General features: G+C 45.3%; 2 protein-coding genes across 3 annotated transcripts; both read left to right on the top strand.

Annotated features, from left to right (window-relative positions):
- The first annotated feature begins 719 nt into the window (after window positions 1-719).
- ADAP2 (ArfGAP with dual PH domains 2) lies at window positions 720-7,422 on the top strand. Of its 2 annotated transcripts, XM_021537988.4 has the most exons (10): window positions 720-955; window positions 1,844-1,974; window positions 2,637-2,728; window positions 2,851-2,936; window positions 3,274-3,383; window positions 4,034-4,180; window positions 4,869-4,952; window positions 5,360-5,422; window positions 6,430-6,507; window positions 7,071-7,422. In XM_021537988.4, exons 1-10 carry the CDS (start codon window positions 865-867, stop codon window positions 7,278-7,280), a joined length of 1,092 nt encoding a protein of 363 aa, XP_021393663.4. In that variant the 5' UTR covers window positions 720-864; the 3' UTR covers window positions 7,281-7,422. The 2 variants fall into 2 exon arrangements, with proteins under 2 accessions (XP_021393663.4, XP_085412625.1); XM_085556499.1 differs by lacking the exon at window positions 5,360-5,422 and having other exon boundaries at window positions 741-955.
- A 1,018-nt stretch (window positions 7,423-8,440) lies between these two features.
- On the top strand, window positions 8,441-14,607 carry RNF135 (ring finger protein 135). Its single transcript, XM_021537973.3, has 6 exons — window positions 8,441-9,145; window positions 9,880-9,966; window positions 10,511-10,681; window positions 11,861-12,020; window positions 12,459-12,560; window positions 13,357-14,607. Exons 1-6 carry the CDS (start codon window positions 8,801-8,803, stop codon window positions 13,890-13,892), a joined length of 1,401 nt encoding a protein of 466 aa, XP_021393648.2. The 5' UTR covers window positions 8,441-8,800; the 3' UTR covers window positions 13,893-14,607.
- Window positions 14,608-14,996: the final 389 nt, after the last annotated feature.

Below are 14,996 nucleotides of genomic sequence, written 5' to 3'. Positions count from 1 at the left end.
CAAAAGGTTTCAGTATTTGGAACTGTTAATACATGTCTCCTGATTGTTTAGGCGTCTACAAAATTATAGTGTTTTTACAAGATTGTAGATAAACTTTACTAAAGAAGCATTGTGTATTATACTGCTTCACTATAGCAGTGCAAATCAGCAATGCAAATTAAATTAACCCAAAACTAGAAAAATATTTGAATACCTCTTAATCTTTTCCTGAATTAATTAACAGTCTTGAAAATCTTTGTCTCAAATTTTTATCTTTGTCTTTTGTCTTAGATTAACTGAATATGAAGGCACGATTTTTTGGCATTTGCTTTACCGTGGAAGAGGAACATTTTCAGTAGGGTTGAAATGCTGTATTGTCCGTGTGTTGAGCTATGTGGACAGAGTTTTTCTGGCAGTGCTTGGTGTCACCGAGCTCCCTCAGAGCCTGTGCCGCGTACTCGCAGTGGGGCAGAGCTGCGCTGGGAGGGCGGGACTCACCTGGCCGGCGGTGCCGCTGCTTTTTCGGTCAATGTCTGGGGCGCGGCTGCCGTTCTGTTCGCCCAGCAAGCTTTGTAAAGTTTCTTTTTTAACAGAGATGGGGTTGGGGCAAGCCCGGAGGTGCGCGGACGAGCCCTCCTGGCCACAGACCCTTCTTACTAATGAAGTGCCAGCGCAGGAACTTCGGACTCGTTCCGGGAAAGCTGCCGGGGACCGGGCCAGGGCGGGGACGCTGGGCGGGTGCTGGCGGGCCGGGCCGGGGGAACGCGCGCTCCGAGCCGCCTGCAGGAGGAGGGACGGGGCGTCCCGGGCGCCGGGGCCGCTCCGGTTCCTCATTTCCCGGCTGGGTCGAGCCTCCCGCAGACTCCGCGCCGGGCACCCGGGGCGATGGACTACGACCGCAACAAGGCGCTGCTGCTGGAGCTGCAGAGGGCGGCCGGGACCGGCAACGACCGCTGCGCCGACTGCGGGGAGCCAGGTGAGGCGGCCCCGCCGGCCAGCGGCCCCGCCGGCCAGCGGCCCCGGCCCCGCTCCCGAGCGGACAGCGGCCGGGAGGAGGGACCGGCCGCGCCCCTCGCTCCGTGACGCGGCTCTCGGCGAGCGACCTCAGCACCGGGCGCTTCCCCGGGTTATGCGTGGACAGCGCATGAGGATGCAGGGGGAGGAGGATGCGTGGGGTGGGTTTTCAGCTCGGGCAATGTCTCTGCGCAAGGAGCAGAGAAAAAAGTGGAAAACCCGGGGGAGCCCCCGCGCTGGTGCCAGTGCCAGTGCCCGTTCGGGTGGGTCAGGCGGGAGCCAACAGGAGCTGGAGAAGGCGTCAAGTTGCTTCTGTTTAGCGTGATAGGGAGAAGTGGGCGATGGCGCAATCCAAGGAAATGGTCTTGCCAGAACGCTCAATGCCCATACGGATGCACCTGTCAAAGCTGCTTCAGGGGATGTAGCAGCAGGCAAGAGCAGTGCCTTTGCGGGCAGCGGACAGAGTCCTCGCTGTGGGTGGCTGTACTCTGCTGTACTCTCAATAGTGCTCAGCACTTGGCACTTTCCTTCCACTATTAATTCAGCAGCAGCAACTTTTCATGCAGAACTAATAATTAGCTGAGCTTTTCCATCACCACTCGCCTGCCTGCACAGTCACCTTAATTTTAAAGCAAATAGGCAGTTAAAGAATATACAAATGCAGGGGCCACATAATTCACTAGGGAAAGCAGGTATTATTCCCCTCAACACAGTGAAGTGACAGTGGGGTGGGATTTGAGGTATCTACTAGGTGTGAAGCCTAGGCTGTGCATCAGATGTGGGCTTTTTACCTTTGCTAGTGGCTGTGTTTTTTCATGTGTATTAATTGATTCTTTGTGTTTTTATCTAGATCCAGAGTGGGCTTCTTACAAACTTGGAATATTTATTTGTTTGAATTGTTCTGGAATTCATCGCAATCTCCCTGAAATCAGCAGAGTTAAATCCCTTCGGCTTGACTTCTGGGAGAGCAGTTTAATAGAGGTACAGAGGAAAAAGCAGTAATTCTCCACATTTCCTAACCATATGTGCCATGTAATTCTTGTGCCACCCAGCAAGGACAGTGCAACAGAGCCACACAGAGCCATGCAACTGCATGGGTAACTTCAGGGGTTTTTTATGACCTGCTCAATCAAATTACACTGATAGGTCACTGATAGGCGACCATGTTCCTGATGGTTTGTGGTGTGTATTTTTAGATAGGCAGTAACTTCTCCCTGCGGCTTAGAAATCCACAAATATTTCCCAGTAGTATATTCAATTAAGAAAGCAACATACTCTTCTTAAATATTGGTTCAGCCTCTCATCATTCTGTTGAATTGTGTTATTAATGCAATCACAGTTAATATCTGGGAGATGAAGGAATGGGGAGATCATAAATAAATTTCCTCCTAATTTTCTTTTGTTCTTTTCATCAAGAACCACAGTTTGTATTCCTTCACACATGGTTCAGAACTGTAAATACTGAAAAAGGTGCATTCACCTAAAACCAGCCAACTATAATGCCAAAGAGAATTTATAAATGTATCTAAATACACACTGAGTGTTATGACAAGACTCAGCAAAAAGTGCAGTCTCATTCTGTATTCATGACATGCTGTTGATTTGCAGTTGCACACCTAACTGTAATTTATTTTGTATTTCAGTTTATGAGGAATCACGGGAATCTCTGGGCCAAAGCTAAATATGAGGCAAAGGTCCCACCATACTATTACATCCCCAAGTCCCATGACTGCCTGTAAGTTGATGGTCTATTCACTTCTGCAGACCTTTACATTTGCTTCCTTTTCAGGTCTCCCTAGCTGGCTGCTGACACTAGAGTAGAGACAGATCAGCTTTATCTATGTTTTCCTCTTCCAGGGTTTTAAGACAGCAGTGGATTAGAGCTAAATATGAGCGTGGGGAATTTCTTGACACTGGAGTCTGCCATGATCTCTGTTCTGCAGGTAAAAGGTTTGTCAGGGAGGTCTCAGCCTCAAGGCCAACAGCACAGTGTTCTGTTGGCAGCTTTGAAGATCTCTAAGGTTGGCTTGTCACATTTGAACTGCTGGATGTGTAGTCACTTCTTTGAGTCTAGCTTTGAGAAGAAACTCCTAAGAAAAGGCACTTACACAAGTGCAAGGGTATATTCAGATCTTACAGTTCTCTATTTCTTCCACTTGTTTTTTCATGAGGGAAAAATTCTCAGATGGAGAAGAGGCTTGAAACTGTGCCACATCACCCTCAGCTAAATAATCCTGCCCTTGTGCCACCCTTCTCTGACACTTCTTGTCTGGTTTGCAGGCAGCCGTGAAGGATGCCTCTGGAAGCTTGGGAAGGGACACAGACAGTTCCAGAAGAGGCAATTTCTCCTGTCAGCAAGGGAAGGTGTGATGAAGTACTACAGCAAAGAAGTGAGTTCTTCAGCCAGAACCGGCCATAGGTAGCAAGTCAACACCCACCCTCAGACCTTGCTCTCTGTGGACAAAACCCAGTACAAGTAGCTTTATTTCTAGTTTTGTGGCCAGCCTGTGCTTAGAGGAGTGCACATGTTTCTCCCTTAACAAGTATGGTATATTGGGAAATTTTGCATTTAGTTCTTTTTCTCATCCCTTATCTCAACCCTGCAGCCTCCTTTTGCTTAGTGAACAAAGGAAATGGGTACTGGCAGTTGAATAGCAAGACAAAGAAGAGATCTGCTGGCAGTTGTTGCCTCTAACATTAACCAAATATCCTCTCATCAGCTCCTGCAGCAGGGTTCTCAACACAACTCCTTTCTGTGAGAGATTGGAGCTAACTGTTCTCTAACTCAGAGACTGAGATAAACCTATCCCTTGCAATGCAGACCCAGCCCTCTTTAGCAGTCACCCAGCATTTGTGAGGGAATCTTTGTAAGTGGTCTTATGTTACAAGTAGTCAAGGCTTTATGATTCAGGTATATCCAATATTCAGATATTTTAGGATGTCTGCTTTCTCTTCAGTAGGGATCTAGGTCTCATACAGCTGGTCTGTCCTGCAACATTCCCTGAGAGCACTTTAATACAGTGATGCTTTTCATTCACAGTCCAAAGGTCCAAAAGCCATTATCAGCGTTGAGACTCTGAATGCCATGTTCCAGGTGGAGAAAACAGGACACAGCCATGGGTTGCAGATCACATACATCACAGATGGTCAAACAAGGAACCTTTTTGTCTATCACGAAAGTGGAAAGGTGAATATAATGGAGATTGTGAGTAAGCAAGATGCTTAGATGTCGGATCTATATTTTGGAAGAGTTACTGTGTCTGCAAGATCTGGTTTTACTTGGCATCACTAAGACTTGTAGAATATAGGAAATTGCAGAATTTGATAACTGTAGCATCTTGCTCCTTTTCTGTTGGGGCATATGTTCAAGTTCACCTTTAGGACAGTTTTAAGTGGTGCATGGATGTAAATCCCTGTAAGGTAACTGCCTTGTGGTTTTACACAATTTCATGGTTAAATTCTTGACACGCATAGAGAATATTGTTTTACATTATTTCCAAGCCAGTAATGGTAATTTTTTAAAGTATCTCTATAGATGTTGTTAAGATTTCTGTTTCTTCCTTCAACAGAGTTCTTGTCTCCTTCCAGGTACAGAGGTTTTTAAACACCTGAATCAACTGAAAAAGCCTGTGTGTACAGACTAGGGTGCCTGTCCATGCTGAGAATGTCTTGGACCTCCTCCCAGGAGGGGCATTCTTAAATTATTTTCAAGGGTCAATGTTTTTCAGATGTCTGGGACAAATCACTGACTCTCTCTGCCCCGTGAGGAGAAAGTACCCCTTTACAAAGAGGTGACCAGGAAGGAGAAGGGCATTTTGGAGAAGCAGTGCTCTTACTCTTGTTGATCTTCATGTTTGTGTTTGCTGTTTTCCCAGGAGATTGTTGACTGGTTCAATGCTATTCGGGCAGCACGTTACCATTATCTCAGAACAAGCTTCCCAAATGTCCCTGAGCCTGAGGTGAGAACTGAACAGGGCCTGAAGCTGTCTAGCCAAATATAGCATGGGAAAACATTTTCTCACTTCTTCTGACAGAGTCAGATGTTTAAAAAGTAGCACTTGGGTCCAGGGAATGGACAGAAGAGGTAGAAGGAAAGGCCATACTGAATAACATGCAAAAACTTGGTCAGCATTTAAGGCCTTAAAGTCTCTATGTCATCTTATACAGTGTAATCTGTCAAAAATGTTATGTTCCTTCTTACTTCAGACTTCCCTTTACCAAGCAGACAAAAAAATCCCAGACCTCAAAAGCCACAATTGATGGTGATTAACTTTCACAAAAACGGAGCAGAAATGCAGTCTTGAATGAGACAGCCTATCCTGGTTTCAGTTGGGACACAGACTTTCTTGTGCTTGTGTTCTCCTAGCTCATACCCAGGATCACAAGAAATTTCGTCATAGAAGGATATATGGAGAAAACAGGACCAAAAGTAAGTGCATACTTGGTGTTACACAAACAGGATCATTCCAAATAGAAAATATTTGGTAGTTCAATGATCCTGACTTGTAAATTATTTGCTCAGTGACTCTCTGCTTCCTGAGTTGATAAAAGACACCATATTAAAATATATCATGTTCTTTGGGACCATGTTTTATTTTGTGTGGAAAATAAGATCATGAAGAATCCTTGAAGAGTAAGCAGGGTGGATTACCTGTCAATGGACATGCGAAGTGCTGTTACACAAAACCACATGGATTGCTGTATCTGCTAACTGCAGCTCCTGCCACAGCAGAACATGATGTGCTGCCCCTCCCACACTTCTCTGTTTCACTTAGAGTCGGTTCCACTTAAGTCACATCTACTTAGAGCAGCAAAGTGTTATTTGAGCAAATTTCTCTACAGTGAAGCCAATAGTTTGGTTTGTTGTATTGTGGGAAGTGTTTGGGCCAATCCTCTTGGAACAGAAGAGCAGCAGAACTGCTGGAGGAGGAGATAAAAGATCTGAGGCCCAACTTGTGCCAGTGTTCCAACACCTCTTCTGCAGCTACTTGCACAGAGCATGAAAGATTTTGTGTTTATCTTCTGAGGCCTAAATTCTGCTTAAACTGAGTTGAGTCCTAGAAGAGGCCTCTTCAGTTCAGCCTGGAGCAATTAATAGCTCAGGAAGGGTCAGGTAAGTGTAGCTGATGGAATTAGCACCTGATAAAAAATAACTAGTATTGTACACCCAAAATTCCAGGGACAACCTCCCTGATCAGATTGCTGAAATTGATTGCTTACTTCCCTGCCCAGAGGATTGTCATATCTCATCTATATTTTGAGCCCAGGGAGAAGAGAGAGCTTAGGGCTGCACACAACAGTTCTTTTATAAGTTGTAGGGATGAAGGAAACTGAACTCCAGCTTCAAGTCACTTAAGTGGTCCTGGGATTTGAATAGACCAAAGTCCACTTTGAGATTTGGGTCTTTAAATATTAATTTCTACCATTTCCTTGCAGCAGAAGGAGGCCTTTAAGGTACGCTGGTTCTGCTTGGATTCCCAGGAAAGGAACCTGCTATACTTTAAAAATCCACTGGTAAGAGGAGTATTCTTTGTTCCACAGCCCCTTCGTGGGAAGCAGGTGGGGAGAAAGGGTCTGTTCTCATCCACCTTTTCCAGTGGCTGTGCCAGACTGGAGCAGGCCCAGCCTCAAGAGCCCATCTCCCTTGCCAAAGGATGTCTCTGCAGTTGAGCTGGTTGGGAGCTCTGGCCTGTACAGTGGCTGTGAGAAAGATCTTCTGAAAGTAACTGCTACTGCCTGTGGTGTTCATGCCCCCTCTCCCCCAGCCCTAGAGCCTCTGTGTCTGTAACCTTAGCCAAGATGAGCCCCATCCTGCCTCCTAGCACTGTTTTAGCCATGGGAATGTCCTTCCCTGCCCCTTCTGAGCACCCACCAACCAGTGGGGCCCTGCCTTCACCTCTTAAGAATGCCTGTGAGTGCAAAATACCCCTTTATGTGTTCCCTGCTGGTGTCACCAGTCCGTGTCATCGGTTCCCCTCTGTGCATCCCCAGATCCTGTTCCATGTCAAAGAACAGAGCAGTGTCTGCTGGAGCTACACTGTCTGCTGGCTAATGGCTGTCTGCTTCCTTCTTTCCAGGATGCATTTGCACAGGGCCAGGTTTTCATCGGAAGGAGGGATGAGGGATATGAAGTACGAGATGATTTGCCCCAGAAAGTCTGGATGAAGAAGAAAAAGCCAGTGATCACTTTGGTCACACCAGTGAGAGAGTTTGTGTTTATCTGTGAGAATGACAAGAAGCAGAGGGAATGGATGGATGCCTTGAACGGAGTCATCACCCAACCCTGATGTCCACAGGGAGGAGCAGGCAGGCAGCTGCATTCCACCTAGCTGCAGCTTTTGGCCACACAAGGACAGGGCTGTTTTCAACAGAGAGGGATGAATGTTTCTTACAGCACTACATTTCTGGCACAATAAAAAACCAAGCCAAGTTTAAGTTGTAGAGGATACTGTAATGGGATCACTCCTGTAATGAAATCACACAGACTCTTCTAGCTCCTTGCTTTCAACAGTCTCTACTGTTTGGTGTTTATGTGACTGGCAAATCCAACATCTAATGATTTTTTTCCAAAGCACAACTCCACATGGTGCCCCAGTGAATACATTGAGAGTAAAGGATGAACATGCATTGATCTGCCTCACCCAGGAACAGATGGAGCTTAATGAGCTTGATTATACTGAACGTTGAAAGGCAAAAACAAGTTTTAAAAGTATTTCTTCAGTGACTTGCTTGCAAATGCTCCATGAATGAGGACTGGTGTTCGGTGTTGGAGGGGAGCCTTCTCATCAGGTACCACTGTGTGCAGGAACTGATGGAGATTGCACTGGCTGACACAGAGCACTGAGTGTTCCATGCCTCAAGACAAAGTCTAAGATCTGGTTCTACCAAGCAGCAAGTCATTCACACATTTAATTCTTCTTTACAGATAGCCTCATTTTGCAAATCAAGAGGAAGTCTTGCAGACCAAGTTTCTGGTGAGGCTTCCACCTTCTGCTGACAATTGCCAGCTGGTCTTGAGATACTGTAAATAGTTCTTTTTTTGCAGAAATGAGAAGTGCCAATATTTGCAGGAATTAGTGACACTAATCCTTCTTTCTCTCCACCCCCACTCGCCCAGTAGTGCAAAGCAATTGAGGTGGTTCATTATTCTGCCTTTCTCAGCTAGCTCATCATCCAGCTCTGGGCAATGTGCAGCAGTTTTTTGTGTTGATATGCTCCCATGAACTTCCTGTGTTCCAGGCTGTGTCCCCACACAACCCCATTCATTCTAGCTGACATGGTGGTTCAGCAATTTCTATTAAACAGCCTAATCCTGCAGCTCCTGAAATCAACAGAGAGCAGCTTTTGACTTGTATGATGAACAATGCCGGTCTTCATTGTTAATTGTTATTTTGAGATGACCTGAGTAGCTGGGGATGTCCTCAGAAGGGTTTGGTCCCCCCAGTAGCCTGGACTTCAGTCAGACAAGGTCTGCACTGTGCTGTGCCGTGCCACTGCTCTCCCGGCTGGGTCAGCAGACTGCCCATGTCAGCAACTTTCACTATTACAAAATCGGGAAAGTCACGGAGGAAATAAAATTGTGCAGATAACGGGGACTTTTTTTGGACAGTCAACGAAAGTGAAGGCCAGGCCCTTGAGAGTTGTGCGTCAAAGTCCATTTCCACCCGCACTCCAAACCGTGCGACCAAGGCACGTGAAAGGAGCGGGGCAGAGCAGAGCAGGGCGGGCAGAGCCGGGGCGCTCTCGGCAGCGGAGGAGGGGCCCGGGGAAATCGGAACTGCGCGGCCGCCGCGCTCCGGGCCGGGCCATGGGCGCCGTCATCGAGCTCGAGAGGCTGCAGCGCGTCCTGGAGCTGCACTGCTCCTGCTGCCTGCAGCTCTTCGCGGAGCCCGTGCGGCTCACGGGCTGCGGCCACAGCTTCTGCCGGGGCTGCATCCTCCGGTACTGCGCGGGGCGGCGCCGCGCCGCCTGCCCGCTCTGCCGCTGCGCCTTCGAGCCGCAGCACCTGCGGCCCAACCGCGAGCTGGCCGCGCTGCTCGGCCTCATCCCGCGGGAGCTGAGGGACACCTTGGAAGCGCAGGAGGAGCCGCGGGCCTATGGAGCTGCTGCCTGCAACGACCTGAGCTCGGCGGGGCGGGGACGTGGGGAGAAGGTACGGCCGGAGGCAGCCCGGGGCTCCCCGACACCCGGGAGCTTCACCGCCCGACATGCTGGGGCTGCTCCGCGACACCCCGGGGGCATTCCGAGTTCGCATCCCCCGGCTCCCGGGGACTCCTGCCCGCGACATTCTGGGACAGCCCGGGTTTCCGTCCCATGGCACAGAACTCATGGAGCAGATGGGTTCGGCTGACAGTGCTGGGGCTCCTTGGTGGTGTCTGACACAATTAGGAGAGCTAATACCTGTACGCGTTCAGCTGATGCACAATAGTAGTAAGTGACTTCTTTTGTGCTGGGTGTTACTTATTGCATCAACATTGCGTTGGAGACTGCTGAAAGGACACGACAGTGCTACAGCTCCACCCAGCTTCATGGCGCGAAATGGGAAAGGTTCATGATCTATATCTCTGCTTAAAACGACTCCCAGAGGAGGAGATGAGAAAAACGTGTTGACCTTAATTGTTTTAGCACATATATATCTTTTTCAGTCAAGCTAAGAGCATATTAAAGCTCACAGTTACAGCTGAACATATAAGTAATTGGTGACTGTTGATGTTGACTTAATTGTGATTATCCTAGTCAGAATTGTGTCTTTCAGACGATTCCTCAAACAGTCGATTGCTTAACTAATGTAAGTCATGTAGGGAATTTTTAGTGTCCTGCAGCTTAGCCTAGTCATGCTTTCTCTGAGGTTTTTATAGATAAATAGTTCCATGTGTCACTTTAAAGGAGGAAGAGATATGGGAGAGCTCCAAGCAACAAGAAATAACTGCAGAGACCATCCACCTGTTGAGGAAAGATCTCAACAGAACAAAGGTACACACTGTACATTCATCACCTACAGTAATTTTCTCTTTCCACTGTTATGGGCTGGAGATGTTGACTGCAGGGTTGCCTTCCAGCTCACAGCTGGAATCCATCCGCCTTTTTGTTTCCTTCTTTTCTGTCATAATCCTGTTTTTGCTGATGAGAATGAATATATGCCATCAGCTGCATTATTTGTGTCTTGGCTGGCACAAAAGCCACTGGAGTTGTGCATTGTTGCATTTTTCTGTTTATCCCAGGAGTAGCCTGAATTATTCTGGTACACTTAGATGCAAATTACAAATAATAATAAGAGGGAATATTGAACTTTCTGAGTTGTCAAGCAGAGTCCACTGGCCATAAAATAGTCACGATCCAAATGCCCCAAATCTCATTGTATGTAATGCAGGATAGTATCAAATATATTTCATTCCTTTGAATAAAGTTTTTTGGTCTGCAGGGGTCACTCAAAGAGCACATTAGATGGGACAGTAATTATCATATTTCGTGCATCTTTCCTAACCACACAATGAACTCCATATTTTCTGTCTTTCAGGAATATACATCTCAGATCAAATGCCAGATTACTAAAGATTTCTGTTGCATGAAGGAATATGTTGAAAGACAGGAGAGAAACACACTGATGTTCATTGAACAACAGCAAAAAGCTGCTCAACAGAAAATTGAAGAGACTATTCACCAGCTCACAGACATCAAAGCCCAAACTGTAAGTGATGAAGTGGCAGAATATGAGTAGAAACTCAGGCTCACTGGGATAGCTGAATACGTACAGAGCACCTTTGAGGTCCTCACTGCACCATTCTCATAGAGACAATGGTGCCAGTCCATGGACATTGCTGTCAGCAGGGAGAGTTTGGAGTGAGAAATTCAGAGGAGAAAAAAGTACTGAAAGAGGCACAGGCTGGGAATAGAATTCAGAACTAGATTTTTTCCAAGGATATTGGTGAGCTGGAATGAAGTGGGAGTGCAGTGCTGAAAGCCAGTACTCAGTCAAATCTGAAGTCAAGATCTTTCATGATCTTTTTATTTTCCACACAGTTATGCAAGTTTAAAAACTCATAGAGTTATTAAATATTTTGTAACCGTTTTCTTGAGGAAAACACATCAAGGACCTCAAAAGATGAAGTTAAAGTACTTCAGATTGTGTAGAGCCTATTTGGATGTTGAAAACAACAGTGCCAAGTGATGCAAGTTAACCAGCAGGAATTTGGAGTGGGGCTTACTGGGTGGGGCAGTGCCATGAGACAGAATTGAACTTCCAGGATCCAGGAACAGGTGCCTGCATTGGAATTCACCTGATCCAGGGTCCCGTTACAGGCAGTGAGGACAAATGGGGACTTTCAATGTTATCTGGCCTACTTGAAATATCCACCTGCAAAGGAGATTAATCCAGCCTCCAAAAGGCTGTCCTCCTACAGACTATACACACAGACTAACAGAGCAAGTTCAGATCTAGATTTCAACGATTGCTAAATTTAGGCAAACTAAGTTACCCATTCCTCACGCTAATACATTTTCAAACTTTTGATTTCGGTTCTAGAAAAAGAAGGAAGTTTAAAAAAGAGTAGCTTTGTGTATTTGTAAGAACACTTAAGGAGATTGTAATATATATATAAAAGAAAAATTCATTGCATTCTTGATTTTCTTGGGGAAAACACAGTCTTTTTATTATTTTTAATAAGAATATCCTTTGCTATTTTCTGTGAGATTTCAGGTTGGTTTGCTGAGGTAGCTGTCCTATAAAGGAAACTTTTGATAAAAAGAGTAAGATTCTTGGAGAGATCACTGCGTGTTTTCCAATCAGGCTTTATATTGTAATCTGATCTGAGAGATTAAATAACTGCTGCTGTTTACATATTTCTCTTGATCCTTTTGTCATTATTAGAGAGACTTATGTGAGAGGCAGATGCACGAAGGCTCACCTTTGACAATAAATAAAATTACACTTGATGAAAAGCTTAATGTTGTCAAAAGTGCTGTAGAAGATCTTAAGAGAAAGTTGGAAATTTTACTATTGGAGAATTATGCTCAGCAACTCCCACCAGGTGAGTTTCCCTTATTTTGAAATCTTTTTCTTAAAGGCAGTGGATCAAGCAAATAGAGTAAAAAATTACTTTGTTCTTATGTAATTCATGTGCAAATAAAACAGGAAACACGATACTCAGCAAAAAAACTGAAGAACACTGTAAAACTTTTTATGGCAGAAACTGCTTTATCTGTATAGAATGATCCAATTGCTTTACCCATCTCACTCTTCTGACAGTTCCCTTCTGACCACCAGCAAAGAGTGTTTTGTTAATTTTAGGTAAAAATGTTTGCCTGCATGTTCTTTGTAATTTATACAATCAGAAAAGGCAGCTCCTTGTTTTGCACTTGAATAAATGTCTGGGTTTATTTAAGGTGTACTTTCCTTTAGAAGCTTAAATACTTCCTGTGTGCATTTGGAAGAAATGCCTTAACATGTCACTTATTTTTGTATTTAGTGCAGCCTCCAGACTTCTACCAGGAGCCAAGTGTCAGCTCATCACCTCCAGAGCCTGCAGCTGAAAGTCCTGAACCAACCATTTCCAGCCACTTTTCTCAGTGTAAGTATCCAAGCCAGCAGGACTCTTAACAACATCCAGGTGACCCTGAGACTGGATTTGCTGAAGAAAACTGTCCTTGCCAACATCAGCAGGCAACATGGTTGTTTACTGAAGCATGGAAACACAATGGAGTTGTCGTGAATGAATCAGTTACTGACACATAATGTAACATTGAACCTGACTGTGGATGTAGGATAAAAAAAGAGATAAGAAACCTGTTTTGTGTAAGCTGTGTGGTAGCTTGTGCTGGCTGTGGAGTCGAGCTGGTGTACAGGCAGTTACTGCACCTCCCTGATCTTTGCTGTTAAGCTCTAATTATTCCAGTTGTTGCTTGAATTCTGTATCATTTTGACAAATATTTTTGCTATCAACATCCTCTACTACAGCTGTAGCTTAACACAGAAAACAAATGTTTTTGCTGATAAAATATGTAAGAACTTGTCCTAGTGAACATATGACTGTGAGCTTTATGAAGGTAAGCATCCCATTTATTATTGACAAAAAGGTAATTTTTTTAAAAAAGACTGTGGCTAGGAATAAAATCCATCTTTTAGGGTGCAGGGTACTTTAACCTTTCCACTGGAGTGCATATGAGTCCGTTATGGATATTTACACAGTTGTGCCTGTTAAAGGTTTCTGTATGCCCAGGATGCAGTTGATAGTGCTTGGTTAAGGATTTTTGGACTTTGATTCAGGTTTATGGTTTGATCATTGGGCTTAATTTCTCTTTTGGAGCGGGGATACAGCTGCCTTCTTGTTGCCTGCATGTGAGAATATTTTCCTTTCTGTCTTCCAGGGGCAGATGATGTGACTTTTGATCCCACAAGAGTACACGAGCGCTTGGCACTCACAGCCCAGAACAGGAGAGTGATGGTTTCCAGCCATCCCACCAGTTACCAACCATCCCCCAAAAGATTCAGCATCAGCCAAGTCATGTGTTCACAGGGCTTCTCTACTGGGTGCCACTACTGGGAAGTGATTACCAAGGACAGTGATGGATGGGCTGTTGGAGTTGCTCATGACATGATTGGTAAAAGGGACAAATTGGGAAGAACCGAGCATTCCTGGTGTATAGAATGGCTGGGTCCTAAAAAACAGCTATCAGTGTGGCATAAGGATCAAGAAACATTATTACACAAGGACAAACCACTGAAGGTTGGGGTTTTCCTGGAGCTAGAGAAGAAGACTGTGTCATTTTACTCTATCGCTGACAAAGAAATTCTTCTGCACACCTTTGAAATCAATACCTCAAATCCTCTCTACCCTGCTTTCTGGCTGTACACTCTAGAAAGGAATGGATCTTTAACTATAAGTCAGCCAAACAGGAGATAAAGCCTGCTGGGAACAGGGACACTTTTGCCAATGACTGCAGAGTTTCTATAAAAGCCTCAGTGTTTAGCACAGGAGTGTACCAAGGAATGAATGCATAACAACTCAGGCTTTCCTGGGAATCAGCAACTGGTACTTCTGTCTACTCTGCTTCTCCTCACACTGTGCTCTGGTCTAACAATACTTCATAAAAGCAATTCCAGCCTATGCTAAAGGCAGTAACCACCCCCTGTGGGAGCCAGGTGGGTTTCTCAAGCAGCTTTAAGTACTCCCAGGATATTCCTAGGAAAGAATGTACTTAGGAAGCTCTAATGTTGGGGATAGCCTTTCTCATTGACCTCATATTTTCTACATTGATATAAAAAATACAGGAGAACAGACGATGCTGTTACTTTCTGTCAAGTGAATTTTCTTTAGACAGATCTGATTGATCAAGGAATGCTCAGAGGGTAAGAATTTTACTGATCTTGGGTATGAAAATCTTTCCCTCTAGGGTAGGCACTAACTAGGAAATAGGCTTTGGATTTGAGGACCTGACACTTTAAGGAGGTGTGCCAGAAGAACATCATTTCACTGGAACCATATTTTAGTCTCGCCTTGGCCAAAGGGTTGTCAGTCCTGGTGCTGGTGTGACCATGGGCATGCTTGTGGATGCAGATGCTCAGGTGTGTTTGTTTATACCAGCTAATAAATCGTGGTCACTTTAGTGCCTTTCAAAGGGCCTGCAAACAGGACTTTGTCGTGGGAAGGACCATCTGGTCTTGCCAGCAAACCTGAGACAAAGCAGGATGTTCTCAGTTGCCTGTGGGGGGTGGAGGGACCAGAGCTGAAGTCCCAGAAAACCTACAGAGAACTTGATTTTTGGGAGATCCACTGCTTCATGCATGCAAACTGAAAACAGCATTCCCAAAAAGCAAAGGCTTTTTCACGAAAACTGTGGCATTCCAGAATTGACAAAATAAATAGTTTATTGTGAATAAAGCGTGTGGGATTCAACTATCTCATTTAATGGAATGGAGTGCCATGTCTTCTAAAGTAATTGACAGAGCTGTGCTCACCTTGAGTTACTCTGTGCTGCCACTGACCACTCTGACGGCCTAAATGTAC

This window comes from Lonchura striata, chromosome 18 (genome assembly GCF_050655825.1).
Source record: "Lonchura striata isolate lonStrDom1 chromosome 18, ASM5065582v1, whole genome shotgun sequence".
In the NCBI taxonomy this organism is placed as follows: domain Eukaryota; kingdom Metazoa; phylum Chordata; class Aves; order Passeriformes; family Estrildidae; genus Lonchura; species Lonchura striata.
This window is presented reverse-complemented; position numbering and strand designations above follow the sequence as displayed.